The 26,646-nt window shown below is 49.0% G+C and overlaps 9 protein-coding genes across 9 annotated transcripts; 4 read left to right on the plus strand and 5 right to left on the minus strand.

Annotated features, from left to right (window-relative positions):
* Positions 1 to 258: 258 nt before the first annotated feature.
* Positions 259 to 5,560, plus strand: F5891DRAFT_1126540 (C2 domain-containing protein; the record flags this gene model as incomplete). Its single annotated transcript, XM_041364098.1, has 19 exons — positions 259 to 387; positions 451 to 750; positions 805 to 1,494; positions 1,547 to 1,812; positions 1,863 to 2,143; positions 2,191 to 2,659; positions 2,712 to 2,739; positions 2,792 to 2,858; positions 2,906 to 2,944; positions 3,006 to 3,022; positions 3,072 to 3,113; positions 3,168 to 3,663; positions 3,716 to 3,987; positions 4,035 to 4,149; positions 4,205 to 4,267; positions 4,316 to 4,428; positions 4,482 to 5,128; positions 5,177 to 5,288; positions 5,342 to 5,560. The coding sequence occupies 19 exons, from the start codon at positions 259 to 261 to the stop codon at positions 5,558 to 5,560; spliced, it is 4,365 nt and encodes a 1,454-aa protein (XP_041230356.1).
* A 137-nt stretch (positions 5,561 to 5,697) lies between these two features.
* On the minus strand, positions 5,698 to 6,670 carry F5891DRAFT_1126541 (S-adenosyl-L-methionine-dependent methyltransferase; the record flags this gene model as incomplete). Its single annotated transcript, XM_041364099.1, has 7 exons — positions 5,698 to 5,769; positions 5,820 to 5,924; positions 5,976 to 6,185; positions 6,243 to 6,310; positions 6,365 to 6,423; positions 6,470 to 6,554; positions 6,604 to 6,670. The coding sequence occupies 7 exons, from the start codon at positions 6,668 to 6,670 to the stop codon at positions 5,698 to 5,700; spliced, it is 666 nt and encodes a 221-aa protein (XP_041230357.1).
* Positions 6,671 to 6,749: 79 nt separating this feature from the next.
* F5891DRAFT_1012824 (kinesin-domain-containing protein) lies at positions 6,750 to 10,407 on the plus strand. Its single transcript, XM_041360751.1, has 10 exons — positions 6,750 to 7,148; positions 7,198 to 7,602; positions 7,657 to 8,223; positions 8,276 to 8,422; positions 8,472 to 8,627; positions 8,689 to 8,938; positions 8,989 to 9,092; positions 9,150 to 9,272; positions 9,322 to 9,450; positions 9,504 to 10,407. Exons 1-10 carry the CDS (start codon positions 6,861 to 6,863, stop codon positions 10,026 to 10,028), a joined length of 2,694 nt encoding a protein of 897 aa, XP_041230358.1. The 5' UTR covers positions 6,750 to 6,860; the 3' UTR covers positions 10,029 to 10,407.
* Positions 10,408 to 10,529: 122 nt separating this feature from the next.
* Positions 10,530 to 14,488, plus strand: F5891DRAFT_945273 (Spc7 kinetochore protein-domain-containing protein; the record flags this gene model as incomplete). Its single annotated transcript, XM_041374616.1, has 9 exons — positions 10,530 to 10,685; positions 10,733 to 11,681; positions 11,745 to 12,577; positions 12,662 to 13,231; positions 13,283 to 13,458; positions 13,517 to 13,698; positions 13,753 to 14,006; positions 14,066 to 14,328; positions 14,377 to 14,488. The coding sequence occupies 9 exons, from the start codon at positions 10,530 to 10,532 to the stop codon at positions 14,486 to 14,488; spliced, it is 3,495 nt and encodes a 1,164-aa protein (XP_041230359.1).
* On the minus strand, positions 14,365 to 17,120 carry F5891DRAFT_758249 (uncharacterized protein). Its single transcript, XM_041373146.1, has 2 exons — positions 14,860 to 17,120; positions 14,365 to 14,804 (listed from the first exon to the last, which is right to left on the minus strand). Exon 1 carries the CDS (start codon positions 17,004 to 17,006, stop codon positions 14,865 to 14,867), a length of 2,142 nt encoding a protein of 713 aa, XP_041230360.1. The 5' UTR covers positions 17,007 to 17,120; the 3' UTR covers positions 14,365 to 14,804; positions 14,860 to 14,864.
* Positions 17,108 to 19,066, minus strand: F5891DRAFT_1012833 (glycosyltransferase family 59 protein). Its single transcript, XM_041360752.1, has 9 exons — positions 18,897 to 19,066; positions 18,753 to 18,841; positions 18,399 to 18,699; positions 18,198 to 18,339; positions 18,012 to 18,140; positions 17,802 to 17,940; positions 17,685 to 17,744; positions 17,487 to 17,629; positions 17,108 to 17,424 (listed from the first exon to the last, which is right to left on the minus strand). The coding sequence occupies exons 1-9, from the start codon at positions 18,990 to 18,992 to the stop codon at positions 17,180 to 17,182; spliced, it is 1,344 nt and encodes a 447-aa protein (XP_041230361.1). The 5' UTR covers positions 18,993 to 19,066; the 3' UTR covers positions 17,108 to 17,179.
* Positions 19,067 to 19,096: 30 nt separating this feature from the next.
* Positions 19,097 to 20,871, minus strand: F5891DRAFT_1012836 (TauD-domain-containing protein). The gene is made up of 6 exons (XM_041360753.1): positions 20,368 to 20,871; positions 20,226 to 20,320; positions 20,055 to 20,117; positions 19,602 to 20,002; positions 19,429 to 19,541; positions 19,097 to 19,369 (listed from the first exon to the last, which is right to left on the minus strand). Exons 1-6 carry the CDS (start codon positions 20,683 to 20,685, stop codon positions 19,256 to 19,258), a joined length of 1,104 nt encoding a protein of 367 aa, XP_041230362.1. The 5' UTR covers positions 20,686 to 20,871; the 3' UTR covers positions 19,097 to 19,255.
* A 582-nt stretch (positions 20,872 to 21,453) lies between these two features.
* On the plus strand, positions 21,454 to 24,547 carry F5891DRAFT_1012841 (OPT oligopeptide transporter). Its single transcript, XM_041360754.1, has 5 exons — positions 21,454 to 21,969; positions 22,019 to 22,161; positions 22,216 to 22,932; positions 22,982 to 23,197; positions 23,249 to 24,547. Exons 1-5 carry the CDS (start codon positions 21,656 to 21,658, stop codon positions 24,313 to 24,315), a joined length of 2,457 nt encoding a protein of 818 aa, XP_041230363.1. The 5' UTR covers positions 21,454 to 21,655; the 3' UTR covers positions 24,316 to 24,547.
* On the minus strand, positions 24,456 to 26,598 carry F5891DRAFT_1012844 (WD40-repeat-containing domain protein). Its single transcript, XM_041360755.1, has 3 exons — positions 26,389 to 26,598; positions 26,059 to 26,275; positions 24,456 to 25,996 (listed from the first exon to the last, which is right to left on the minus strand). The coding sequence occupies exons 1-3, from the start codon at positions 26,555 to 26,557 to the stop codon at positions 24,862 to 24,864; spliced, it is 1,521 nt and encodes a 506-aa protein (XP_041230364.1). The 5' UTR covers positions 26,558 to 26,598; the 3' UTR covers positions 24,456 to 24,861.
* Positions 26,599 to 26,646: the final 48 nt, after the last annotated feature.

The following is a 26,646-nucleotide window of genomic DNA, read 5'->3' on the forward strand; positions in this document are numbered from 1 at the left end:
GTTCCTCACTAGAGATGTATTCGGCTTCCTCAAGGCCCCATTATCATTGCTCCGTATAACAACCTCCTTAACACACTAAGTCTACCTTACTTCCCTATTAGCTGTTCGCTCGTCTGAGCTGACTCAACAACTCCCATTTTTCTTCTCTCTTCTTTTCCTTTCTCTTCATCTCGTTCGTTGACCATGGCGACGAACGCACCTTCCAATGGTGGTGTACAACAACCTCAGGAAACGGCTGAAACTCATCTTCATGATATCATGAGCCATGATGCATCAAAGGGTGCCATAGTTCACTCGTTTGACCCGGATGCTCCTCCAGAACAGAAGGCAGCTGCAGCGGGGAGGCAGCGCGACCAACTAAAGAGTATCGTTCAGCAGGACGGAAATGTAGATGGAAAAGGCGCGCTCTTATCTCTGATACGTCACCCAAACCTAATGTTTACATCAGAGCTATCCATTGACGGAGCAACCCTTCCCACCATCACAGTCGAAGACACGGACGAAGTGACCAACAAAAAGCACCAGAAATCGGGCAGTGTAACTCCATCTGCACCTGCAGTACCCGGAGAATACCCCTCTGGTCTTGCTCCAGCGATTCCAGATTGGTACAAAGTCGGTTGGCGTGCTGTCGCAAACATTGATGCACCTCCGCTTGAAGAAGGCGAGGAGAAAGACAACCACATACTTCAGCTTTTATTGGCTGAGCAATATTATGGCCAGTGGTACCATAATGCTGCTCTTATCTGCTTTGTAGGTCTTTAGCCTTTTCATTCCTAATAAGCTCGTTCACATGACGTTGTATAGGCTGTATTTGCTTCTCATTTCTTGACACGATTCAACTTCGGCTGGGGATGGCTCATCATTTTGCTGTCGATTTGCAACACCTATTATGTAACTTCAATGACTCGTGTCCGCCGTTGTGCCCGTGATGACATTCAGCGGGAATTAATCAAGACACGCCTCGCATCCGAGCACGAATCCGCTGATTGGATGAACAACTTCTTGGACCGTTTCTGGCTCATTTACGAGCCTGTTCTTTCTGCTACTGTCGTCGCCTCTGTCGATCAGATCTTGAGCACCACTACTCCCGCCTTCTTGGACTCCTTACGCCTCACAACTTTCACCCTTGGGACGAAGGCTCCCCGTATAGACAAAGTCAGGACATTTCCAAAGACTGCTGACGATATCGTCATGATGGACTGGGGAATTTCCTTCACTCCCAATGATATATCTGACATAACCCCCCATCAAGCAGCGCAAAAAGTCAACCCCAAAATTGTTCTATCCGTTCGCCTGGGCAAAGGTCTTGCCACAGCCTCTATGCCTATCCTTCTTGAGGACATCACCTTCAGCGGTATGATGAGGATTAGGTTGAAGTTAATGGCGAACTTCCCTCACGTGCAGATCGCGGATATCAGCTTCCTTGAAAAACCGGTTATTGACTACGTGCTTAAACCGGTGGGTGGCGAGTCCCTCGGATTTGACATAGCCCATGTAAGTAACAGTATGACGAAGTATCATCGGCCCGAGCTCACCCAATTATCAGATTCCTGGTCTACAGACTTTCATTCGGGATATGGTTCACGACACGCTCGGTCCCATGATGTACGAGCCGAATGTGTTCACTGTTAATCTTGAACAACTCCTTTCTGGTGTACCCCTTGATACAGCTATTGGCGTCATTCAAGTCACTGTTGAGGCTGCTCGCGGGCTTAAGGCGAACAAGATTGGTGGAGGCTCTCCTGATCCCTATGTCAGCATCAGCATCAATAATCGTGAGGAACTCGCGAGAACCAAGTATAAGCCGAGCACGTCAGCAATTTCCATTATTTTGTTTTGTTTGGCCTCACTATTGCCTTCAGATACAACCCAACATGGATGGAGACAAAGTTTATTCTGGTTAACTCCCTTCAAGAGTCGTTGGTGCTTAATCTCCTTGACTACAACGATCATCGTAAGGACACTCCTCTGGGTGCCGCCACCTTCAACCTGCCGAAGCTACTGGAGGATGCAACTCTGGAAGGTTTAGAGCTACCTGTTTTAAAAGATGGAAAGGATAAAGGAATGATTCGTTTCAACATCAACTACTTCCCGGTTTTGAAACCTGAAACCGTCGACGGAAAAGAAAATCTACCTCATACAAGTGCGTTAACGATTCATTTCCCAGTCAAGTCTTATCATCCTTGCTAGATGTTGGAATTGTTCGCTTGACTATACATCAGGCTAAGGAACTTGATGCTACAAAATCACTTTCCGGCGACTTGAATCCCTTGGTTAAGGTTTTCCTTGGGAACAGCACTTCATACACACACAAGTCTCAAATCATCAAGCACACGAACAATCCCATTTGGGAGTCACCGACAGAGTTCATTTGCGCAGACAAGTCATCTTCAGTCATCACTATCAAGGTGGTTGATGAGCGAGACTTCCTCAAGGATCCTGTGGTCGGTTATATGTCCGTCCGGCTGGTTGATCTTCTCCAGACGGACCCCGCTCTCAACAGGGAATGGTGGCCTTTAAGCGGCTGCAAGAGCGGCAAGATCAGGCTCAGTTGCGAGTGGAAGCCACTGCAAATGGCTGGCGCCTTGAGTGGTGCAGATCAGTATGTGCCTCCCATAGGTATTATCAGACTTTGGTTGCGGAAGGCGACGGATGTCAAGTAAGTTTCTCAATGAAATTGTAAGACGGCAGGTTTGATAATCAATTCTTAGGAACGTGGAAGCGACTTTGGGTGGCAAAGTGATTCGCATCTGTTGTGTACGAGGGTTCGGCTAATGACGCTCTGTTTCAGAGTGATCCGTATGTGCGAGTCTTGGTGAATAACGTCACTCTTGGAAGGACTGAAGTTATCAACAACAGTGCGTAACGAACAATTGTGACTAAACCCTTATGACCTTTACTGCAGATCTGAACCCTGAGTGGGATCAAATAATCTATATCCCGGGTATGTAGTCGCACGTCTTGTCGCTGTTTCTAACTCATCTGTGTTATTCTATGTCGCTCAGTCCATTCCTTGAGAGAGGCAAGATTTTCGACCACTCCTCGAATCTAATAGGCTAACTTTTGATCAGTCAATGCTCATGGAAGTCATGGATTATCAACATCTGACTAAGGTTTGTTGCTGTCAGCTGATACATACGACTGGCTGGGGCTGACCAAGATCTCAGGATCGCTCTCTTGGGTCAGTGGAATTGCATGTCAGTGATATCGCACGCGAGTCACCACCTGATCCACAATACCGCTACGAATCAACTGGTGCCAAAGATGTTGCTGAACCAATCCATACCGGCGGCAGCTCATACAAAGGGCAGCTACACTACAAAGCTGAATTCGTGCCAGCTTTGAACGTGAAGGATGTGCAATTTGATGCAGACGAGAACGAGATCCAGAAAGCCGCTCACAAAGTCCAGCGCAATCATACTGATGGTGGTTTGAGTCGCACCCCTAGTTCTTCCAGCGATGAAGAAGAGCGATATGTGACTGTCGGCCATCCAATGGCTGAGGCAGGGACGCATAGCCCACCTCCTCAAACAGATTCTAGCGAATCAGTTCGTGCCAATGGGAATGGGGCTGCAAACGCGGACGAAGAAGCTTCATCGCCAACGGAAAAGGATCCGGCAAAAGAAGGTATCGAGCTCAGCAAGGAAGAGCTGTTCAAGCATCGTGAGTGAGCTAAAGTCTTTCGGCCTGTACTCGTGCTTATCTGTATGTTAAGAGTCGGGTATAATTATCTTTAACGTGATAGGCGGACATTTGCATAAGAAAGCTCGTCTTGATGTGTTCTTGGATGACACGTATTGGCCTGCTTTTAGCACCCTGAAATCGCGCAGTACAAATGCACAATGGGCGCATGTTGGTGAAGGTTTCGTCAAAGAGCTCGACTTTGGTCGCATCTGGCTACGCTTGAATGAGAGTGGGGACTCCGACAAGGATGATGTTATAGCGGAATGGAAGGGTGATACTAAGGCTTTCTTAGATACTACCCTGGTGAGCCGTCTACTATTCATGTAGATATTGATTCTTATCACCTGCAGGATTGTCGGTCTTCCTTCACACTCACAGATGCAGATGGCCGTCCGTCTACCGTTGAGCTTGAAACCCGCTATGTACCCGTCCCAGTGAAGCTCTTGGCTAGGGAGAGTATCAACAGTAAGCGGTTTGTAAAGACGTGCATTATTTACCCCTCTTACTTCTTTTGTTACAGACCAAGGCACATTCCGAGTTGACCTTTTAGCTGGAAAAGACCTTCGTTCTGCTGATAGAACAGGTGAGCTTTACTACATGCACATTGTGCCCGTTTTAAGACGATACCTAGGCAAATCTGATCCATTCGCCGTCTTCACTCTCAACGGAAGGAAGGTGTTCACATCTCAAACTAAGAAGAAAAATCTCAACCCCGATTGGTCAGAAACGTTTGAAGTTCATGTGGTATGCCCATCTGCCATTTATCGAGATATATCTTTTACTGAATGGCATGTTAGCCATCTCGAGAGGCGGCGGACTTTTCCGTTGAAGTTTTTGATTGGAACCAACTCGAACAATCTAAGAGTCTTGGGCATGGTACCATCAATCTGCGTGATATTGAACCCTTCGAGGTTGCCGAACAGATAATTGAGCTTTCCTTGGAAAAGCACGGTGCAAAAGGACAAGTAGCAATCCGATTGCTCTTCCAACCGGAGATTATTGTGAAGAGCCGGAAGGCGACCTCGACCTTGACCTTCTCTTCCGCGGGCCGCGCCGTAACTCAGATCGGATCAATACCATTTGGTGCTGGCAAGGGTGTCGTTCGTGGCATTGGCCATGTCTTCAAGAGAGACTTCGGAGACAGTCGTGAAAAATTAGATGTTCCTCACGCCATACCTGAGGTTCCTGCTGGCCAGGCATCGCGGCCAATAGGAGAGCATGATACTGCAGACGGAGATACTAATGCCGCTACCGCCTCTAATTTCCCTTCATTGAGTCGCACTCCTTCACTTTCGGGTCCACCATCAGAGCCTGGGACGCTCAAAGTCACGATGATCAGCGCAAAAGATGTGTCTATGGCGGACACTAAACCGTACGCAGTCCTGCGTGTTGGCGACAAGGAGTTCAAGACAAAGCACGGTAATAAGACATCATCGCCAGAATGGTAAGACCTTCCTTCTTGGTTCATGATTTCACCTCTCAACCTTTCTAGGAACGAGTCTTTCAATTTTGCTGCCAGCGCACACATACCAAGATTGCGTCTCTGGATTTATGACCATAAGACGCTCGGGAAAGATAAGCTATTAGCTGAAGGCGAGGTTGACGTACGTTAAGGCTTCTTTCGCCGTGGTATGATTTTACTCATAGATTTCACTAGATCTGGCGGCACATACAAGTTGGTCATTCGACAGCTGCTGAGGTCACCGTCGAGCTTCAAGGCGGCGGACTTGCCCGCCTCCGTCTCGAATTTGATGCAGAGAATAATCCACTAGCACGACACACATCCGTTGTGTCCCTTGAACGATCGCAGCTACCGGCTTCGTCATCAAGATTCAGCATCAGGGGTCGCAGACCAGGGTTCAACGAGGACAACTGATTTATGGCGTAAGCAATATCTGACCAGTACATATTCAATTCACGATCTACAAACTGCTCGTTCATATTTCATTGTTCCGCATTGATGCCCGAAGAATCTTCCATTTAGTTTTTAAGACATGCTTCCCGTTATCGGAATTAGCTAGAGGTGGCCCGTGCGAAGCGAATGATTATCAAGTATTCTCTTCCCGCCCGTCGTTCGATGACAACCTAGTGATTGTGAGAGTGTGCTCAACTCGTACTGGACAGGTTGAGTTTACCTGGCTGGTTAAACCAAAGTCTTCCAACATCCTGGACCGGATGCTTGGGACATTGTTTTGTCTCAAGGCAACCAAATAAAATCTACCCCGCGGTGATAACAGACACTGAGGAGCGGCATTGTCAATAATATTTCACAGCATTAGGAAAGATGATACCTCAACATCCTGTAACAAACGATTGGTAATTTCCATTCCATCAGCCCCCCCTGCCCAGGACCCCGCAATATCGGCACTACCCTGAGCACTGGAAGCTTCATCTGTATCTGTTGGCACATAAGGGGGGTTAAATAAGAGTACATCAACTGCGTGACGCAATCGCGATAAAAGAGGTCGCGCTAGCGAGCATGTCACTGGATCTAGAGGTATCTACTGTGTAATTGTGAATTAGATGTAGCTGAAACGTCTGCAAGACCCAGGCTGTACCTTATTCTGTTTCCCCGTTGCAAGCGTACAATGGGTGGCGTGTTTGTTTATGTCAGTGCAGAGGTAAACTGGTAAATTGCTAATCAGCCCTGCACCTACTAGAATGATGAATACGAACTCACGAGAAGATGATTGTCCTAACACCTTTCCGAGAAATGCTGACACACATCCTGATCCAGACCTGAATCGCACTAAGCATTTAATAGCATGTTTAAGCTAAAACTCACCCGACCTCGAGACAAATCAGAGGACGTTCCTTTCGGAGCGCTTCCGCCTCCTGTTCGAGGGCATCCAGTAACAAGAATGTGTCCTCTGCAAGATAGCTTAGACTACTGTACAGCTTATATATAAGCTCACTTACCTGCTGGGTCGTAAACTTGTTCAAGATCATGCCTAGTCAAATGAGAAAGATCTGGCGTCGGTATCATGATGGCGGCGATAGAGAATTGAAGTGATCACGTGGCGCGACGCGTACTTGCCGACCTCGCGTGTGTGGCGCGCCATTATTTACGTGTCCATATTTGCCATTTAAATATCTGAACCTTGATCCAACCAACTTCTCGACTTCACAGAGCTTAGCGTTTAGCAGTGGTAATCCGCAGCAAAAATTGCAATATCATGGCCACGAGATCGAAGGTTGGTGCAGCACCGACGAGGGCATCGACCCGAACAAAGACACCAAATCCACCTCCGACTCCTCCGACAGGGATAAAGACCATTCGAGCAAGACTTCCAAGCAAAACTACTGCACAAGCTGAGGTATCAAAAACACGAACAACTGGTCGAAAGCCTCTTGTCAATCGAGCTAATTCACCTGATGCTAAGCTTCCTGCTGCCAAGAAGGTGGCCGGAACTAGGCAAGCACGGGCAGATCACAGTTTGACTGCAGAGCGCGAACCTGTTATGGTGGATTATGCGTACTAGATTTTTATCATATACTGAGAACGTCCTTCAGGCCTATTTGCGCATTCGTCCTCATCTTGGAGATGAACCCATGTCTATGCCTTACCTTGCCCCTTTATCCGACACGTCTGTACAGATGACTGACATCTCCCATGACGGTTCAGGCAGCTCCAAACCGCACATTCGTGTCTCAACCGTCACACCTTCGTCAATCTACAAATTCTCGCATGTTTTTCTGCCAGAAACACAACAGGCAGAGTTCTTCGCGAAAACCACACTTCCCCTCGTACGTGATCTTCTGGATGGACAAAATGGCTTGTTGTTTGCGTATGGTGTCACAAACTCGGGCAAGACATATACAATCCAAGGAGGCAATGGTCCAGATTCTGCAGGTATTTTGCCGCGGACACTAGACGTGATTTTCAACAGCGTCGAGGGACTGCACAGCGATGGTCGGGTGAGCCATAATTCAATATACACGACCTAATAACTTATCATCAAATCTTCTTAGTTCAGGCCCGTTAGGCTGTACGGTGTAGAAGAAGCTGATCCTTCTGACTTCCTGCCTCCTACGGACCCAACTGATGAACCACGACTCGCAGAAGTCCTTGCGGAACACCTGTCGGACACAGATGACATCGACATTGACATCGATCCAACTATCATTAAGCTCGACCGCAACTACGAGTACTCTATCTGGATATCTTACGCAGAAGTATACAATGAAAAGGTGTACGATCTTCTTGCTGAAGTGACAGAGGATACGTCGCGGTCACAGATTCCTCGCTCCAACACCAATGCACAACTCGCCCATCCGCTTCTGCTGACGCGTAAAGCCCTCACTGTCAAACCTTCACCTGCCTCTGACGCATTAGATGAGAGTGGACCTGGAAGCGCGGGGAAGTATATTGCGGGACTGAGATATTTTCGGGTAACTGGTGCTGCACAAGCAAAGGCACTTGTCAAGCTAGGACAACTGCACCGACGTGTCTTCGGCACGCTGGCTAACAGCCAAAGTAGCAGGAGCCATGGTATGGTGACCATCAAGATTCTAAGAGGACACCGAGGTGACCGGGATGTAAGTACGGTATGGATCTTGGAAATACAGTTTTGTTCTTCAACTTTTGCAGGACCCGAGCTCTCTGCAAATATCGCGGTTAACCCTCGTGGATCTAGCAGGATCGGAGCGAACCAAGCACACACAGACAACTGGCGATCGTCTAAAGGAGGCCGGAAACATCAACAAGTCTCTCATGGTCCTTGGACAATGCATGGAGGTAGGGTGACTATTCTTTTTGTTCCAGCACCACAGCTCACCATCCGTAGGTCATGCGCTCCAACCAAAAGCGCCTCGCACAAAGCCTAGCAAATCCTGGGCGGACGGATACTCGTGATGTTAAGAGGGCATTGGCTGTTGTGCCATTTAGGCATAGCAAACTCACGGAGGTATTAATGGATTACTTTGTTGGCGATGGTCGAGTTGTAAGTCTTCGGCTTGGAGTATTATGCAAGCAGTTGATAGAGAGCTGATGGTGGGTGATAGGTGATGATCGTCAACATCAATCCTTATGATACCGGCTTTGAAGAGAACTCTCATGTAATGAAATTCTCTGCGCTCGCAAGAGAAGTTTCGACGACCGTGAACAACGCACCTGTGCCTCGCGTACAAACCAATCCAAGCAAGCGGAGTACAGTGGGCTCAGCTCTGCCCAGGGCTGTGACCAGAAAGGTGACAATATCGAGTCTTCTCCCCAATAAGAAGCTTAGCGAAGCCCATCTCGAGGTCCTCGAAGGTGCGTTTTTACATTATCCATCGTACCCTTCATCATTCTGCTCCATACAGAGGATGAAGTGAGGGAAGATGGTGTGAGTGAAGAGGAAGACGATGAACCCATCAACCCGCTAGTAGATGCCTTGTTTGATGAAATAGAAGACTTGCGCTTGCGGGTACGATTCTATTATCAAAAAAGTCGATGTCTGTTCAACAAGAAGCATTTTTCGCAGCTCTACGAGGCGGAGATGCGTTGTGTAATAGTTGAAGCGGAAACCCGCGAAGACGTTATGAAGGAAATGGAAGCAAGGATGCGCGAAATTGAGAAGACTTACAGCCAGAGGCTTATGAGCGAGGTAAAGTCTGGACCTCGAGGGCAACACATCAACTTACAGCCTTTGCCAGGTGGAGCGAAACGAGCGGAAAATGGATGCTAAGATCGACATGCTGCATCAAGCTGGACTAATTGGCTCCCCTCAAAAGCGCCGAGAGTTGGTGGAGGAGGGCGAGAAGTCAGGTGAGATTGAAGATGAGGTGAGTTTAAGGAAGACAGCGCCTTTGTTGGTCCGGAGTTGACTCCGGTTTAGAACGTAGAAATTATCGAGGATAGTGATGAGTCGGCTCTCTCCGAAGCAAGCCGATCTTCATCACCTCTTGACGGCAAGGGAAAGGCCAAAACACAATTAGAGCTCACCTCCAACCGAATGTTGGGCGAGACCAATTCAAGTGCTCAGAGCGAAATCGAGCAAATGACAGAGGAAGAAGGGAGCGTGGAGGACGACCCAATTACTGAATACGACGAGTCCGACGACTACGCCCCTCTAGCAAAGGCCAAGTCTAGACCATTTAAAATGGCCGACAAGGCTGTAGCGAAAGGGAAAGGGAAAGTAGGGAATCCAACAGCTGGAACTGGTCGTCGATCGACTCGGACTGTGTCTTTGTTGGAGAAGCAAATCAAAGATCTTTCTCTCTTGGAGGACGGCACAGGTGGCACTGACGACTCTGTTACGATTCTACCCAATCGAAAGGCACGGGCAGTTTACGGGGGTCCTGATGTTGTATTTGTGCCAGGGAAAGGCGACCTTGATACCACGAAGAAAAAGAAGAGGTGAGATCTGTGCCACGAATTGGACAAGATATTGACAACTCCTCGAAGGCAACTGGGTAAGAAGGCTGTAGTGACTGAGGAAGAATTAGAACAAGTAGTTGGTGCCGTAGAGAAAAATGCGCAAAAGGGTGGAGGAAGCAAGAACATCAGGCGGATGCGTATAAGCTAATGATTGGTGATCTATTACTCATTTGTTTTCTCTTGGGAACTTCACAGATAATCGTGACCTGTGTACAATACTTGATGCTACATTTTTTGTCCATCTACGCTCGTTTAAGTGAAGGATATCGATCGCAATGAAATGGCAGAAATTGCGAAGATACAGTATCTTATATGTAGCGTTGTAGCACAAACTTCCTGATAGTGTCATGTGACGAGACGCGTCTAATCTGTATCACGTGAACGTGTTTAGCACAATAGCCATTAAGTTCCACATATCGTTCAACGTTCACAACAACGATCACCTTTCTTGATTGGCCTTTGCTCGGACACACACAGCTTGGATATGGCCACTAATGGCGGTAGGGGGTCGCCCAGCAGACGCAAATCTATCGCGGTAGCCAACCAGAACCGACCTCTTCATCCAGGAAAGAAGCGGCGAGCACACTCTATTGCACCTGGCGACAAGATAAATCTTGTTTCGAAGGCACGTCGGTCACTGGTAAGTTATATGAATTACTGCAATTTATTTTTCTTACAGTCCAACAGGCTCCCCGAAAAAGTATCCTCAAACCAGCAGTCAACATTCCTGAGGATGATGAAGATGCCACGCAATCTATGGATCTGACCCATGTTCACGAAAATACGCAAAAATCTCTTGCACGGCGTGTTAGCTTCGCAGACCGTGCACATGTTCGGCTATTCGAAACACAGGAACAAAATACGAATAGCACTGCTTCCCCTCAGTCCTCGCCTGTGCAGGAGGCAGTTGAGCGAGGCCCTACGGATGAAAATGCATATCCTGGAGCAAGCAAATTCCATCGCCGAAGCTCAATTCGATCCATCGCTTTCAGCGATGGTGCAGGAGAAGAGTCCATGGATATGGACTCCGACGATCCAGCATTTATAATCTCGTCACCAGACAAACATGACGAGGGTGGTCAGCAACAGACCCCTGCAGATCAGTCCTATACTGAAGATGACTCCCACCAATCTCAGTCATTCGTATCTGAAGGCGATGTCACTCAGCCAATGGAGTTCACTGTTCCACTCATCCGTCCACCAGCCCCACCAAGTGAAGCCTGGCTTGCTCTTCGATCAGTAACTCACTCTGGTGAAATACCATACGTTCCCTCATCCGACGAAGAGGATGAACATGGGGAGCAAGACATGGAGATCACTCATGCTCTCACAAGGCTCCAAGCAGCTCGTGAATCCCTCGGATTTGGAAGCGAGATAGATCTTGAAGAATTTGGACAACCAAACGGCAGTTTCAGTAGCTCTGAAGATAGTTTTGCGCAGGATGGTGTGGAAAACGACGGCAACCAGACTATCAATGTCACTCAGCTCATGCGCCGGGTTAGTCTTGGTGCTGGCATCGAGGATGACAATTCTACTATGGATATCACGTCCACATATGACAGTCAGGAGGAGCCTAGCAAGGACCAGTTGGACGTCACAGGCACGGACCTTTCATCCCCTTCCGCGCAACCAATAGGTGAGGCTCATGGGGATGTTGCTCAGGCCGAACCACAGGAGTGTGCCAATGTGGAGTCAGCAGCCAGACCTGCCGTATTCAAACCAGCCCCGCCACCTGGGGAGATCCTCAATGCACTCCCACCCGTTCCACGACCTGCCGTGGTTCCCAAGCCATTCTCGTTTTCCTTCACACCTCGCGGACAAACGCCAGCGTCACCAGCCCGCCATCGTCCTCCTTCACCTACTAAATCACCGAGCAAAGCCAGGTTTTCCGCAGCTTTTGCCCCTCCTGTTGCTCGTCCCTCGCCAAAAAAGAGGACCCAAAGCATAGTCGACGATTCAGAATCAGAAGACAGACCCAGTCCCGCCAAAAAGCTAGCTGGTCCCGGGAAATTAACTGCACCACTAAATGATTTCTCCAAGGAGCAACCCATGCAATCGAGCAGGCTTCCAAGGCTCTCCCCAAGCAAGAAGGCGGCGTTTCAAGTACATGCAGAGCCGTTTTCTGGTCTGAGTAGACGCTCGTCTATTGGATTTCGCCGTCCCTCGGGACACTTCGCACAGAGGAAAAGCATGGGGGGAGCGGCTCCCGCTGCTTCTCCTGCTCCAGCGAAGAATGCAGCCGCGTATATCAACAAGAAGGGTATTTCCCTTGCAGGGGAGAAGGAGGGAGCTGCTAGACAGACGACGGAGAAAGCAAGTATCTTGGGGTCACAGGAGGAGGACCTTAGGGCTGAGACCACACCTGAACCGCTGCACGACTCTCCAACTAGAGAGCCTCCCGTCTATGAGATGCCAGGAAGGGCTTCCCCGGTTGCTGACCTGTTCAGGAAATCGCCTGCGAGAGAGTCCCCCGCACTTCCTTTCCCTCGACCTCAAAGCCCTTCACGCAATTCACCCCGCCCATCAACACCGGTCCGCGCATCCCCTCGGCCACCCAACCCTGGACCGGAAAAGATACCAGAAGACCTTCCAGAGCCTAATTTTGAGGGAATGGAGGTAACGTCAGACCTAACACCATTAGCCCGCATCTCCGAGGAGATTTCTAACCCTACCGAGCAATGGCGCGGTGATATTGCAGAAGGAGGCTTCCCTCCTGAAGATGGCCCACAAATCTCCATAGAGCAATTCTTCGAGATGACCGGGATACGGTTCATGGATGAGATTGCTGCCCCCCGTCGCTCTACCGTGCACCCATCTGCCCTTCGTCCTTCCAGACGACAGTCCACGGAAAGCGAGATCCCTCTATCTGAATATGTAGTCGCAATGGCGGTCGGTGTGCCCCAGCTTGAGTTGTACACACACGTCAGTAAAGACCTGCAACTCTGGATCGAGCGAATCAAAGGCATCTACAAAGAAGCAGAAGACGAAGCTCTCAAGATGACTCCTCAGCTATTCCAAGAATTTGTGCTGGCGGATGACGAAGGCCAGAATGAGCTTCTCCATCAGCTCAAGTTAATCAAGGTCAACAAACATACACAGGCCAAGTCAGAATGGTACGATTGGAAGATGCAGTGGGTTGAGCAACTGTATGAAAAGGCGGATCAAGGGTTTCGAGATCTTGAGGCGGTATGCTCAGTATCCCTTGCTGTCTCGTTGCGTTAATATTTTCGATGACAGGATGCTAAAGTTCTCGAAAATATTATCCGTCAAGCCCAGGAAGTTGTGCCTGCTCTCAACGAGGAATACGAGAATCTTCTCCGCGAGTTGGAGCAAGAACAGGTCGACGTCGCTGAACTCGAGAACTGTGACCAAGATTATCTGAATGAGCTGAAAGCGACCATTCAAGAACAAAGGTGAGTGTCCCTCGAGCTAGGTAGTCCTAAACTAGTTGATTGAGCGACACCCTTGTAGTATTGCGCTTGAAGCCTTCCGAGCAGACGTCGATGAGGGTAAAGCCAAACTGGATCGTCTACAGGAGAAGCTGGAGGAGATTGAAACTCAGAAGCTTGAAACCACCAATGCTATCCAGATGGCTGAGCGACAAGTCCAGGTGCAGAAAAACAGCACGCATGTCGAGGTCTTCAGATTGAAAGGTGGCAGATTTGTATTTTCAAAGATTCTTTTTGCGATGCTGACATGTTGCCCAGATGAGCTGGAAGCCCTTCAAAATCTCCACATGCTGCAAGTCACAAAAATCCTGCCAGAGCTTTTTGAATTCAGATATGCGTCATCCTACGATGTCTCCGTCCCATGCGAGCACTTTCGCCCACTTGTCAAGGAAGTTTCGATCACGCGAGTCCAGAATGCGAAGCTCAAGTACAAAGATGCATTCCCCGCTCTCAGCCCGTTGATGCTAAAAACAGCGAGCTCACTCATTACACGATCCGATGGAAATCTCAGCGTTCGACAGGTAGGAGGTTTTCGAGTGTCAGGTAAACTCACTGAACTCGACAATTTTAGATCGTCGAACGTCTAGGAGACTACTGGTCTGCTTGCTCTCAACTGCTAGCCCAGCTAAAGTTGGTCGCGATCAAGTACCCAGTCTCCATCATTCACGGAGAAGACGATGATTCGGGGTTTACTGCAACTGTAACAGTCATGCTCCCCAGCAAGAAGGCGAAGGCCTTGATATCTTTCATATTTAACACTGGGACGTTCTCTTCTTGGCCTATATCGATCCAATCTATGCAATGCGATGTCAAAGTTGCATACGGCCCCGTTCAGTGCGTGAATTACTTGTTGAAGCTATTGACGCTGATTACAGTCTTTAGACGGGATACCCTTCAAGAAGCCATTCTTGGTAGACTAAGAGAGACTACTGTGGCAGATAATTATGGTTGCCTCCTGGATGCGTGCACAGTCGCCCTGGACTGCTACGCATAACCTCGTCTAGTCAGATTATATCACCCATATGGTTATTGTATCTTACAGGACTTAACTGGTTGACATGTATTTTTAAATCTACCATACATACATAATGTGTATCCCCGTTTCGCAGCAGATAGGCGTACCATGTTATGTAGTACGTTCTTTCTGAGTGAAAAGTAAATAACATTCAGAAGATTCGTAGTTGTGGCTAGATGATAGGTAATCTGTACTATGTACCAGTACACGGGCATAGATGTTAACGAGAAGAATGAGTGGTCATCTGTGTAGTACAAATTAATCCAAGGAATAGATGAAGCTCATAAGCATAACTCTGTAACTCGACATTTAGAAGCCTTGGTGTGAAGTCAGATTCCAATGGCACTCACGTCGTTCAAGCAAGCAGACACTGCACTTGCTTCTGGCTTTGATCCAGCATAGCCAGAAATACTTTCAGCGTCTCACGACCGGCCTGCAAAAATTCTTGTTCCGCCTCCGCCTGCTCTCTGACAGATCCCCATTCCACTTTAATCTCACGAGCGAGAGAACATACTTCCCACTTTTGCTGCTTCTGATTGAGCAACTCTGCCCACGACGCAGCAGCCTCTTCCTGTCCACGCGCAAAAGCAGCGTTGGATGCCTGTTTGCTAGAAGCTTCTGCGTGGTGCAGCTGGTCCTGCAGGGATGCAGTGAAAGCAGAGCGCTCCTCGTCCAGCCTTTCCCTCGCCTCAACACTAATGTGAAGTTGTTGCTCCAGGAAGGAGACTTGCTTCGCGAGTTCTTCAGTCTCCTGAACACGAGAATGTTTCGCAGCGTGCAACTGCTCCTCCAACTCCTGCAAGCGAACGAGGCGTTCCTTTGCCGTGTTCTCGGCGGATGCCACTTGTAAGCGAAGTAGAGTAACTGTGCCCGAGTCCATAGGAGCGGGAAGCTCCGTAGATGTATCAAACATCTGGTTGAAATGGTGCACTGCGGGCGAAGGCGTAACATCCGGTAATAGAACCTGAGATATTGACCCATAACCACCAGGCGATGGTAGAGCAGAGAGGCAGGGACTTTCAGGAACTTCAAGTGCAAGAACACTGACGTTCGGTGAAGGGCCAATTGGCGTGAAAGGCGCCTGAATCTCTGAAAGCATTTTTTCTACCTCTTCCTGTGCAATTATCTGTGATCCATCACTTGCCAATTGTTCCCAAGACATAATCGAGTTGCGATTTGCACTATGGCCTTTGGGAGGGCGGAGGCCAGGCGTGCTCTGTGAGGTCGGAGGTACAGGCGACAGGTAGGAAAGATTCGCTCGTGTAGGAAGGAAATGAGAGGGGCGCAAGGGCGTTTCAGGTTCTAACTCATTGTGCGGCAGTTGAACAGCCCGAATCCTGGGTATCGCAGGTGTGGGTGCCCCAAGAGGAGCAGCAGGGGCGAGGAGAAGTTCCACATCATCAGCTTCAATGGAATCTTCGCTGTCTTCCTCCGCAAGCTGTGAGAGTGGCGTGGGTGTTGTACCTCTGCCAAGGGCCGGACTGGAATTTTGACGAGTGTGATGGGCAAGAGGCGACTCAGGGGCAGGACGACCGGTAGAACGCAGAGGGCTTGATGTTTGATTGTTTTTTGAGCGTCCGAACCCAAAGCTACTCTTGGAGGGTGTCTGAGGTGAACTCTGTGAGCAGACAGAGCTATGAGAGGATGAAGACGACGGAGGACGTGCAATGTTTGACTTGGATGCAGAAGAAATAGTTGTTGTCTTGATGATTTTACCAGGTCGTGCGGACTCTACCTTGGCAGGCGAAGTCTTCTTCGGCGTTGATAACTTGCAGATCTTGGAAGGGGTCGAAGGAGGAGTAAGGTTAGGCAAGTTAACCTTTACTGTAAGTGCTTTGTGAGGGAGAGGACTAATCGAACTCTTGGGCTTCTTCTCCTCCACGTTGCCTTTGGAACGGAGGCTATGAACCTTGTCCTCTTCCTCTGATGAGCTCAGCCGCCTACGAGTGCTGGAGCGAGGAGGAGAAACAGGTTTCTTGGGTAGAACAGACTCTATAAGGGTGGACTTGGGCCGATATTTCGGCAATGCAGATGATGTGGGTGCAGGAGCAGTCCTTGGACGCAGTGAAGACGAACGCTTCATGGAAGGACTAACGCCAACGGCGTCTAGCACCTTTATCCCCATGTCGTCGCAAGCAGGGGCAGGTCTGAGGAGACCAGACTGTCTCCTTGCGCTGCGTGTGATGGTCTTGGATGGAGAAGCGTCTTCTTTGGCGTGCCCCGGAGTTGGGGACTTTGACTTTGAGGATACAGTTACAGTGGCGTTAGCCTGGGGGATTGCGCTAGAATTCATGAGTGCAATAGCACTTAAACGTCTTGAAGAGTCCTTGGACTTCTTCAGGGCTTTCTCATTAGGCTTTTCGCGGTCGCGGGACTCCTTGTTGATTACATCCGCCAAAGCTTTCCCTACTGACGTGAAATTGAGTGAGTGTCGGATGGAACTCCGAGTGATTGGTTTAGAAGGCCGTGATGGCTGAGTACTCGTTTCTTGTGACATTAGGGGAATTGGAGCTTCGTTATGATCTGCACTGTGAATGTATCGTATAGGCTGATTGAGATGGCTGACTTCCTTTCAACTCGAACCGAACCATTCGAACGCGTGTGGTCTTGTTTGCATCAATGGGTCCAAATATGTGACCCCTGTTTACTCCATTTATTACTCTATATACATCACCACATAAACCTCCCAACTCCCACCCGTTCTTTGTACAAAAACACATACGTCGTTGCCACATTTATTACCATGTACCAAAGGCCCTCGACAAAAATACCGTAGGGCTGCACATCCACAATCTGAGCCCTGAGCAGGATATATGGCACCAGGAAGTACCGCGGTTCCAGTAATGGCGTAGGCAGCAGTGTAGGTAAAATTAAAACGGGCAGGACCAACGTTTGCAAAAGCGATTGATCACAGGCTGATGAATAACGTCCAGGGTTAATGTCATCCATGTATTCTGGAATCTAGAAAACGACTCACCAACACGAATCCACCACGCCCAGGCGCATGCCTGGTACCCCGGAATAAATAGGTAAGGTACTGCCGCATGCAGCATGAATACTCGACGCCAGATATAGAAGGTGAAATGACGGTTATCAGACAGGAGGAACGGGTGATGAATACTACATTGAATCCGTGAAGGTTAAGTTGCTTATCAACCAGTAAAGGGAAGCTCACGTAAAATGCTGGATAGTAATACCCATGAAAATCGATATAATGGCCGTCAGAAGTATTCTCCTATGGCATACGATCCATATCAGCATCCGCGCGCTTACTTATAATTAACTCGATCACCTTTTACTCCCAAACATGCGCGAAATGACATCGGTGGCAATCTTCAACGGGCCGCCTTCACCACAAAGGACTGCCGGCCACCCAATTATTGTTGCAAACGCAATAAAGTAGTACAGCTGTGGCACGTGAAATGAAGGAACTGTGATTGGATTTATCGCCTATACATAACATTGGCGGTTATCTCGATAATTATGACCGAGAAAAACGCACCAAGCACGATGCCATCGTTCCAAATCACAAAACCACCGAAGAATGCGAGAACTACCGCATAAGGAGCAAACGCGGGGAGTAACTCAGGTAGTGCTTTTGGGGCACTCATGATCGATCGAATAAAGTCACCTGGAAATTGCGATATGAACTCATCAACACAGGCATGGCAACCTTGGCATAACTCACCTGGCCCAGCGCCCAAGGCGGGGGGATCATGTAGTTTATCGTTTCCGCGTTTGAATCGCAAACGCATGAGCTGGCTCGCTGCATACGCGTACAGCACCCAAATCACATTGTTTTGACGGAAGAGGCAGCTCACAATTCCTAACTAGGGACATCCCTAGAGTTGTTAGCATGCATTATAGGAGGGCAGGTTGAATTACGTACCAAACCAGCAAGCCAGTGCTTATTCTGTGTCGCAGCGACTACGGTACACAAAACTGAAACAAGGCTCGGAGCCTCTGTATAATATAGGAATCCAAAAAACCACGCTATCGGAAAGCTAGACAGAACAAGCGCCTCGATCGAGGGTGTTAATTTTGGTGGAGAACGGCGTCGCTGATGGAACCCCAGCAATCGCGTGAGGACAAGCGGTAACGCAAAGAGGGTAAGGGTGTTGGTGAGGCGTAGCAAATTCAAGTTGCATTTGAACATAAAGACCCGGTGCAGCAATACACTGAGCATGTATCTGCGAGATAATGAAGTTGTCACAGGAACGATAGGTACTTGTGAACGACGTACAGTCCCGGTGGTGTGGTAATCTTTGGGTCCCAAGTTGACCATTCACCTCTGCAGTAGGCCAATGCCTGCGGTACATGGAAAGGTTCATCCTAGATTATCATCAGAAAGGTGAATCCGGTGAGAGGCGAAGTTGAATGTGGTCACCATGTACGGCTCAGTAACCACGGCATTGAACTCTTTCAAAACGGCTACTGCGACACCGCAGTAGACTACGTATAATATTCTCCTGTCGGAAGACATGGCTTGCACGGGAAATATCTAACAGGCAAGTAGTGTGTGGACCACTAATAATGTTGCACAATGCAGGTTGCATTAGTATTGGCGCGCCGCGGATGCAGTACGAGGTCTCAACGTCTCCAAGTCAGCACTGCCACTAAGAGGGTCCGCCTTCAATGTACCACCTCGCATCATAGTATGTTTTCATATTGCAACATCATAGATCTAATGCATACATGGTTGCACTCAAGACTGCCAGTTCTCATTCAATGCTATGTCACGATCCATTAAAGACTAGGGAGTTCAAGACCTTCCAGAGCAGGGATCGGTCTCTCTGCCTGCGGGGTGATACGTGCACCGTGACGGCGTTCATTCGACTTTCCATAGTCAACGATAGCAGACTAATTAATCGTGGTGAGTGTAAGTCCAGCAAGGCATGACGCTCGTATGTCAGACTTACATGCGCAGTGACACGGTTGTCCCAGAGCACGACGGTGCCAGGCTGCCATTTCACTCGGGCTTGGAGGTCTGCACTCTTATCGACATGATCGTAAAGGAACTTCAAAATAGTCTCTGATCACAGGTATCTATTATAAGCGTCCAGTTGACATTCCTCGCAGTGACCGAACGCACCAGATTCCTCACGCTTCAGGCCAACAATACGCGTCGTGAACTGGCGGTTGACATATAATGCTTCCTCTCCAGTGACCGGGTGACGCCGCACAAGTGGGTGGACATGCTCCACTGGCTCACGTCTCACGATGCCGCCACGCTTGCCGGAGCGCGAGAATTGAGCCTGCTCGACCCCTGAGTGCACTGCACTGAGCGTGCGCAGGAAGGCGACAAACGAGGGCGAGAGCTTCTTAAGAGTCGATATCTGGGATGTGAACAATGTGTCTCCACCCGTCGTCGGCTGCGAGAGGAGAAAGAACGTTGTGAGCCCGGGGGGCTGCAGCTCGTACGAGACATCGGAGTGCCAGACAGTCGACGTGATGCTGTCCTCCCTTTCAAAGTTGTAGGACGATTTTGCATCCCTGAGGCCCACAATCAGTGAGTAATGAATATGCACGGACTTGCACTACTCACTTGTAGACAAGGTGAATTTGTGGATAATCCTTGGGGTGTCCTGACGTAGGATGAATGTGCAGCCTGCATGACAAATTAGTCAATAATCGTTCTAATACCAATGAAAATTCGACGTGTGGTGCGGTAGGAGCACTTGCCAAATTAAGCGGACAAAGAAGAAGCACGACAAACCTTCCAAAGTGTCGTCCCCACTCTAGGTACGAATCAGGTCCTCTATCTATAAACTCATGCTGACCCCTGAAAACCATAAGTCCCCTTCTCGCAACCTTGCAGACAATGAGCCACGATAGTCATATCACGGAAATTGACATACTTCGAGCGCAAGTTGGTCCCTTCCCTCACTATCAAGGGTTGTAAGGTTCACACCATGGACCTCTGTTCCTAAGTTGGGTGTTAGTTCCACCACGCTGGTCGCATTCTTAAGGAATGCACGGGGGTCTGCGTGTTTGAGTGCACGGAAGCCTGGATCTTCATGTTTGAAGGGTGTGAGCGGTGGATATTGCTCAGGTGAGAAATGGGGAAGTAAATCAGCATAGGAGTATGACTCTGTCTTCTGCTCTTGGCCCCCTGCGTAGAGGTTAAGTGTTGGCAGGGCCTGCGAGACTTCAGTGACGGTTTCGACAGCAGACATACTTGTGGCAGGGCTCGGTGACAAGTGACAGTGAGGTGAGAACCACGTAGGAGAGTGGAATTTGATTTTGTAACACCAATCTTGTATTCGCAATCCTGAGCATGAAATTCGCAATCAACCGCGCGTGATGTCTTATATTTTTGGTGTTAGGAACTAAGGAAGACCTTTCTGCAGATACATGACCAGGTGACCGGGCAGGTCATTCAAAGACACCCCACTTATATATATGGCGAACCCCGGCAGGAAACGCGCTATATGGGGGCTGGTGGCGCGTCTGCATCACGTGACGGAAATAACTAAATTGGCAATGGCCAAGTTCGGAAGCAATACATCTTATTGTCAACCAAATGGATCAAGTTTCTTCGGTCACAACAATAACAGCTCTCACAAGACAATAAACATTTCTCGAAACGCATCTTGACCAGGGGAATTATCACATAGTATGAGATAACGTCACCCGATATGTTCCTAGCTCTAGCCGTGTGTTTCAATGCCTCATGGCTACGAATCCATCGCGAGTGCCACTTTGTCGTTTGACTCTTTGCATGATATCATATCAGTAGAGAACGTCAGTGGCACCTTTCTCCAAATTTTCAATTTAGTGGGTTATTTATCAAACGAGACATGAACAATTGAGTTTTGATGTGCCGATCACTACCCGGGCCTTCTCCCAGCTTTTTGTTTTGCAGTGGACCATGTCTAATTAGGCTTATTGTATAGTGCGCTTCCAGGGCAGAACTCTTCCACAGATGACTCTAGCTTCCAAAATAGATGCGGTCACCACGTCCACAGTAGTATAACCGGCAAGTTTTGGACGTTTCGTCCGCCTTCAAAAGGCCGTCAGATCTCCTGGAATCATCAGGAAATTATTCTCCCCCCGTGTTCGCACTACCTGTTTGCTGAGCCTTCCTTGTGCTCTTTGCCAGTGCTTGCCTTCCTCTCTCACAGTGCTATCTCATTCGGTCTCGACATGGAGACTAGACCTTACAACAGCGCGACGAATGTTGTCGCTCTTCAGAACCTTCGCGCCAGAGCCGTGCCTGATGTTCCCGAGGATGTGGACTTTCTCATGGAGCATCTCAATGACCCTAACTTTGACTACTATGCTTCACCTTCCTCTCCTGCCTCATCCACTACCGAGGTACATGAGCTTGAGCATAAAAAGATAACAATGTCAGAATACTCCGGCGGTGCCTCGGACTTCGATGTTGAGTCCCGAGTTGAGTCTATGCGCTACTCTACAGCTTCGAGGACTGCCACACCTTCGACGTTCGACTATGACGAGTAAGTCTTATGGTGTTTTGCTATTACTCTGTTGACCGTCATATGACAGTGAGTCACCTTACCCTGAAGTTCGTGCTGCTGTGGCCAGCATCGATGACCCCACCATGCACGTCAATACGTTCCGCATGTGGGTTTTGGGTATATTCTATACCATTCTCATCTCGGCTCTTAATCAGTTTTTCTCTATGCGCTGTAAGTCAACATTCTCTCATCGCTCTTGGTTTCGTTTGCTCAAGTCACTGTTAGACCCTTCCATTATCATCACCGGTATTATTGCTCAGTTGACCGCCCTACCTCTTGGCAAAGGTATGGAGCGAGTCCTCCCCACAACGCGCTTCAATACCATGGGATACATCTGGTCCTTCAACCCAGGACCATTCAACGTCAAGGAACATGTACTCATCACTGTCATGGCAAATGTTGTAGTGAGCGGTGCCTATGCCACCGACATTGTCGCGACACAGAAAGTCTTCTACAATCAGACCCTTACCACCTCCTATCAACTCTGCCTTGTTCTTTCAACGCAGCTCATCGGTTTCTCTATGGGTGGTCTTCTTCGCAAATTCCTTGTTTGGCCCAGTAGCATGATTTGGCCTGGTGCACTTGTTACTTCCGCCTTGTTCAACACTCTACACAAATCATTTGGCAAGCCTGAGGGTCGCCACATTTCCCGGGAGAAATTCTTTTGCATTGCATTGGGATGCAGTTTCGTATGGTACTGGGTACCTGGATACTTGTGGACTGGACTGAGCATGTTCAACTGGGTCTGCTGGATTGCACCTGACAACGTGGCCGTGAACGCGCTATTTGGCACGTCCACTGGTCTTGGGATGGGCATTCTCACTTTCGACTGGTCCATGATCTCGTACATCGGAAATCCCTTGGTGACGCCTTGGTGGTCTGAAGCCAACACGGCCGCTGCCCTTGTGATCTGTTTCTGGATCATTACGCCGATCATCTACTGTATGTTCTCTCCCCCTTCATTGTGTAATATACTTAAAGTGTCTCGCAGTCACCAACACTTGGTTCACCGCACACTTACCAATCTCGTCCTACTTGACCTTCGACAACACCGGATTGCCCTATGACGCTGCTCAGGTGGTCGTCAATGCTTCTTTCAACGTCGCGCAGTACGAGGCTTACTCGCCCGTCTTCATGACGGCAACCATGGCTGTTGCATATGGTGTCGCATTTGCCGCGTTCTCCTCAGTAGTCGTGCACACATTCTGTGGGTTCTTCTGGTTATGCGTGTTACCCCATTCTGACAGTATTATCGTAGTGTGGTACCGACGTGACATCGTTCGCCGCTTCAAGAGCAGTCTCAGAGATGAGCGTGATATTCACTCGCGCCTGATGCAGGCATACCCCGAAGTTCCTCAGTGGTGGTATGTCATCCTGGGCCTCGTGATGCTTCTCCTCCTCTTCATCACTGTGGAAATTTTCCCCACGGATCTCCCTATCTGGGCTGTTTGTGTTGCTCTCGCCCTCGCTGCACTCCTCGCGATTCCGGTCGGCATGCTTCAAGCAATTACCAATCAGCAGATCGCCTTGAACGTCATGTTCGAGATGATTGGTGCCTATTTGCTTCCTGGAAAACCCATCGCTGTCATGATATTCAAAGCGAGCGCATACATGGGTACAAACCAGGCAGTTGGCTTTGCTGGCGACTTGAAGCTTGGTCATTATATGAAGGTTCCCCCGCGTCTCATGTTCACGGCACAGGTTCTCGCTGCCTTCCTCAGTTGCATCGTTGTCACGCTTGTGCAGAACTGGATGTTCGCCAACATCGTGGACATCTGCACACCTACCCAGCCTCAGTTCTTCGTCTGCCCGTCCACCTCCACCTTCGGGAGTGCCTCACTCCTGTGGGGAAGCATCGGCCCTCACCGTCTGTTCACTCCGGGTGCCATTTACAGCCCATTGCTCTGGTTCTTTGCCGTCGGTGCCTTCTTCCCCATCCCCTTCTACTACCTCGCTCGCCGTTACCCTCTCTCTTACTGGCGATATATCAACATCCCGGTATTCTTCGCAGGCATTGGCGCTATGCCTCCTGCCAATGGCATCAACTTCGCGTCTTGGGCAATCGTCGGCTTCATATTCCAGTGGTGTATGCGCCGCTACCACTTCAGGTGGTGGATGCGCTACAACTACATCCTCTCCGCTGGTCTCGACGCAGGCGTCGCGCTCAGCATGGTAGTCATCTTCTTCCTTCTTCAGATGCCGAAAGGTGGAATCACGCTCAACTGGTGGGGTAACACCTTCTGGCAGTACACTGCAGATGCAATGGGCACGCCCCTCTACGCGATGCCTCCTGGCGAGACATTTGGGCCTTCGACTTGGTCATAAAAATGGTACATCGGACAGACGGCCTTTGTATTACTATCTGTAAATTCCCCACTGCATGATTCACTACGCAAACTTCTTTCATATACCTTTAACCGACCACAACACTGTCCTTAACACATGATTACCCTTTGTTGCATCACTTTCGCATTACCATTATTTGTTTCGGATTTTAGCGATTGCATTAACGCACTTGTATGTACCGATTGACACAATCAGACTATATGACACAGAAGTTGATGATAAAGGTGCACCGTTCATCTGGCGCCAGCGCACTCGGACTTGAGTATACCGATATTGACATACAGTACAAGATATGAAGATATCGAAAGTACATTACTACAGTTGCTTTCGTTCGTTAAATGATATTTCTCAATCAGTCATGTATTCATGCGCCTCTGATCTTGGTGCCGTCACTGGAGGTGTCAGCACGCTTCAGCTTACTAATTTGCAGAAAAGGCCCCTAAGCTGCGAAGACTTGAAGAAATAACAGTGTTAAGCAAAGGCGAACACAACGGCACGATGAAATACAGACAAAAAGTCATACATTTAAGCAGGTAAACCCCAGATCCTGACCTCCCTTCCGCTCGTAGCCCAGATCTCCTTGCCCTGCTCTCCAAACACAATATCTGATACATCCCCTGCTTCTTCGAAACGTACAAGCTCATCCCATGACTTGTGAGCAAACACACGAATGCCCTCGCTGCCCGCGACTCCTAGATACTGTGCGCTGTAATCATACAACACCTTATTGACTTTGAACCCTTCCCCGAGCGGAATAGTGTGTGCAGTTTTCATTTTCCTCAGGTCCCAGATGGCAACGGACGATGGGCTGTCCGGAGCGAGGAGATGGTAACCATTTTCGGAGAATGAGAGTGAATTGACGGTGAAAGGCGATGCATCTGGCGGTGTGATGGATGCAGCTATGTTACCGGAGCGCACATCACATATTTGAATCTTGGATGAGGGAGTACCCAGTGCAAGGAGAGCACCGTCGGGATGAATTGCAAGGGACGTGAAAGCATCTTCTCCGGGGGCTGATCGGTACACCTGAGTAAAGTTGGAGAGTTCATGGAGTGAATATGTCTTGTCAAGTGAAGACAACGCAAAGATAGAGTTCGTGGGATGCACAACGAGGCCAGTGAGTTCTCCCTTGTGTGTCCGAATGGTTGCTTTTGGTATGTACTCGCTAGAGGCGCTATCATGCGCCCAAATTTTGGCGATTTTGTCTGCACCGGCAGACAAAACCAAAGTCGATTCACCCTCGTGCTCGCGGAAAGCGACTTGGTTGATCTTCTTCGTGTGACCTTTGAGAGAGGCTAATACCTTGTCTGTACTTCTATCGTACAGCTGGACAATCTTGTCATTTCCACCCGTAAGGAACTGAGACGGGTTAAGACGGGAAACGGCAAGAGAAGTCATGCCAGCAGGAGAGGCCGAGTGCAAAGACGGGATGGTGTGTGTTGCAACAAACGTCTTCACCTCTGCAGTACTCGTGTAACCGGCTGGAGCTTTGCGCTTTTTGCGGGTAGCAGAGAGATTTTGCTGGGTCTCATCGATCTGGTCGACTATCTCTTTAGGAAGGGCACCTTCCTGAGCACCATTTTCTTCAGCCATTTCCACGTCCTCAGCCGCACCGCTTGCTGGAGCGATTCCCATAGTTGCCTGGACATTAGCCAGAGCTCTGGAACAAGGACAAGACGCGTCAGCGTGATGTAATAAAGAGCATACTTAGAAAGCGCGTACTCTCTGGCAGCATCGCGTTCTCTTATGAGACGCGCGATGACGCGACTGGCGGCATCTTGTGCATATAGAGCATAACTTAGCTCCTGGCGAGTGGAGTTGTACTGTTGCTTCAAGGCAAACACCTCCAATACTAAGGCGTCCCACTCGTTTTGAAGCATGTGCAACAGAGCCGGGGTAGAAGTTGCGGCGGCAGGTCGTGGTGGCGCAGTTTTGGGGTCTGGCAGGCATGGATTAGCAAGTTCGAATTGAATTCTTCAGATTGCAGCATTCAAGAAAAAAGGAACAGTATATGCTGCTGCGAGAAAAGGTGACAGTGAAAAAAAAACTCACTGGCTTTGATAGTCAACAAGTCCGACTCCTCGAGCTTCTCCCCCGTCAACGGGTCGGTGCCATTGTCAGTGATGTATTTAAGAATCAACCGACGCTCGTAAACTTGGCCAGATTTTGTCGAAATGACCGGGTCCTGAGGGGGTTCGCCAGAGATGCTACAGAAAAACATGGCTGCCTATATGAACGAAGACCAAGTAAGTCTTCATGGAGTTGGAAGTGTTTGTTGATCCTTATTTGCGACACACTAGATCTTCGGAT

Source organism: Suillus fuscotomentosus (assembly GCF_016647785.1).
Source record: "Suillus fuscotomentosus strain FC203 chromosome Unknown F5891scaffold_9, whole genome shotgun sequence".
Classification (NCBI taxonomy): Eukaryota; Fungi; Basidiomycota; class Agaricomycetes; order Boletales; family Suillaceae; genus Suillus; species Suillus fuscotomentosus.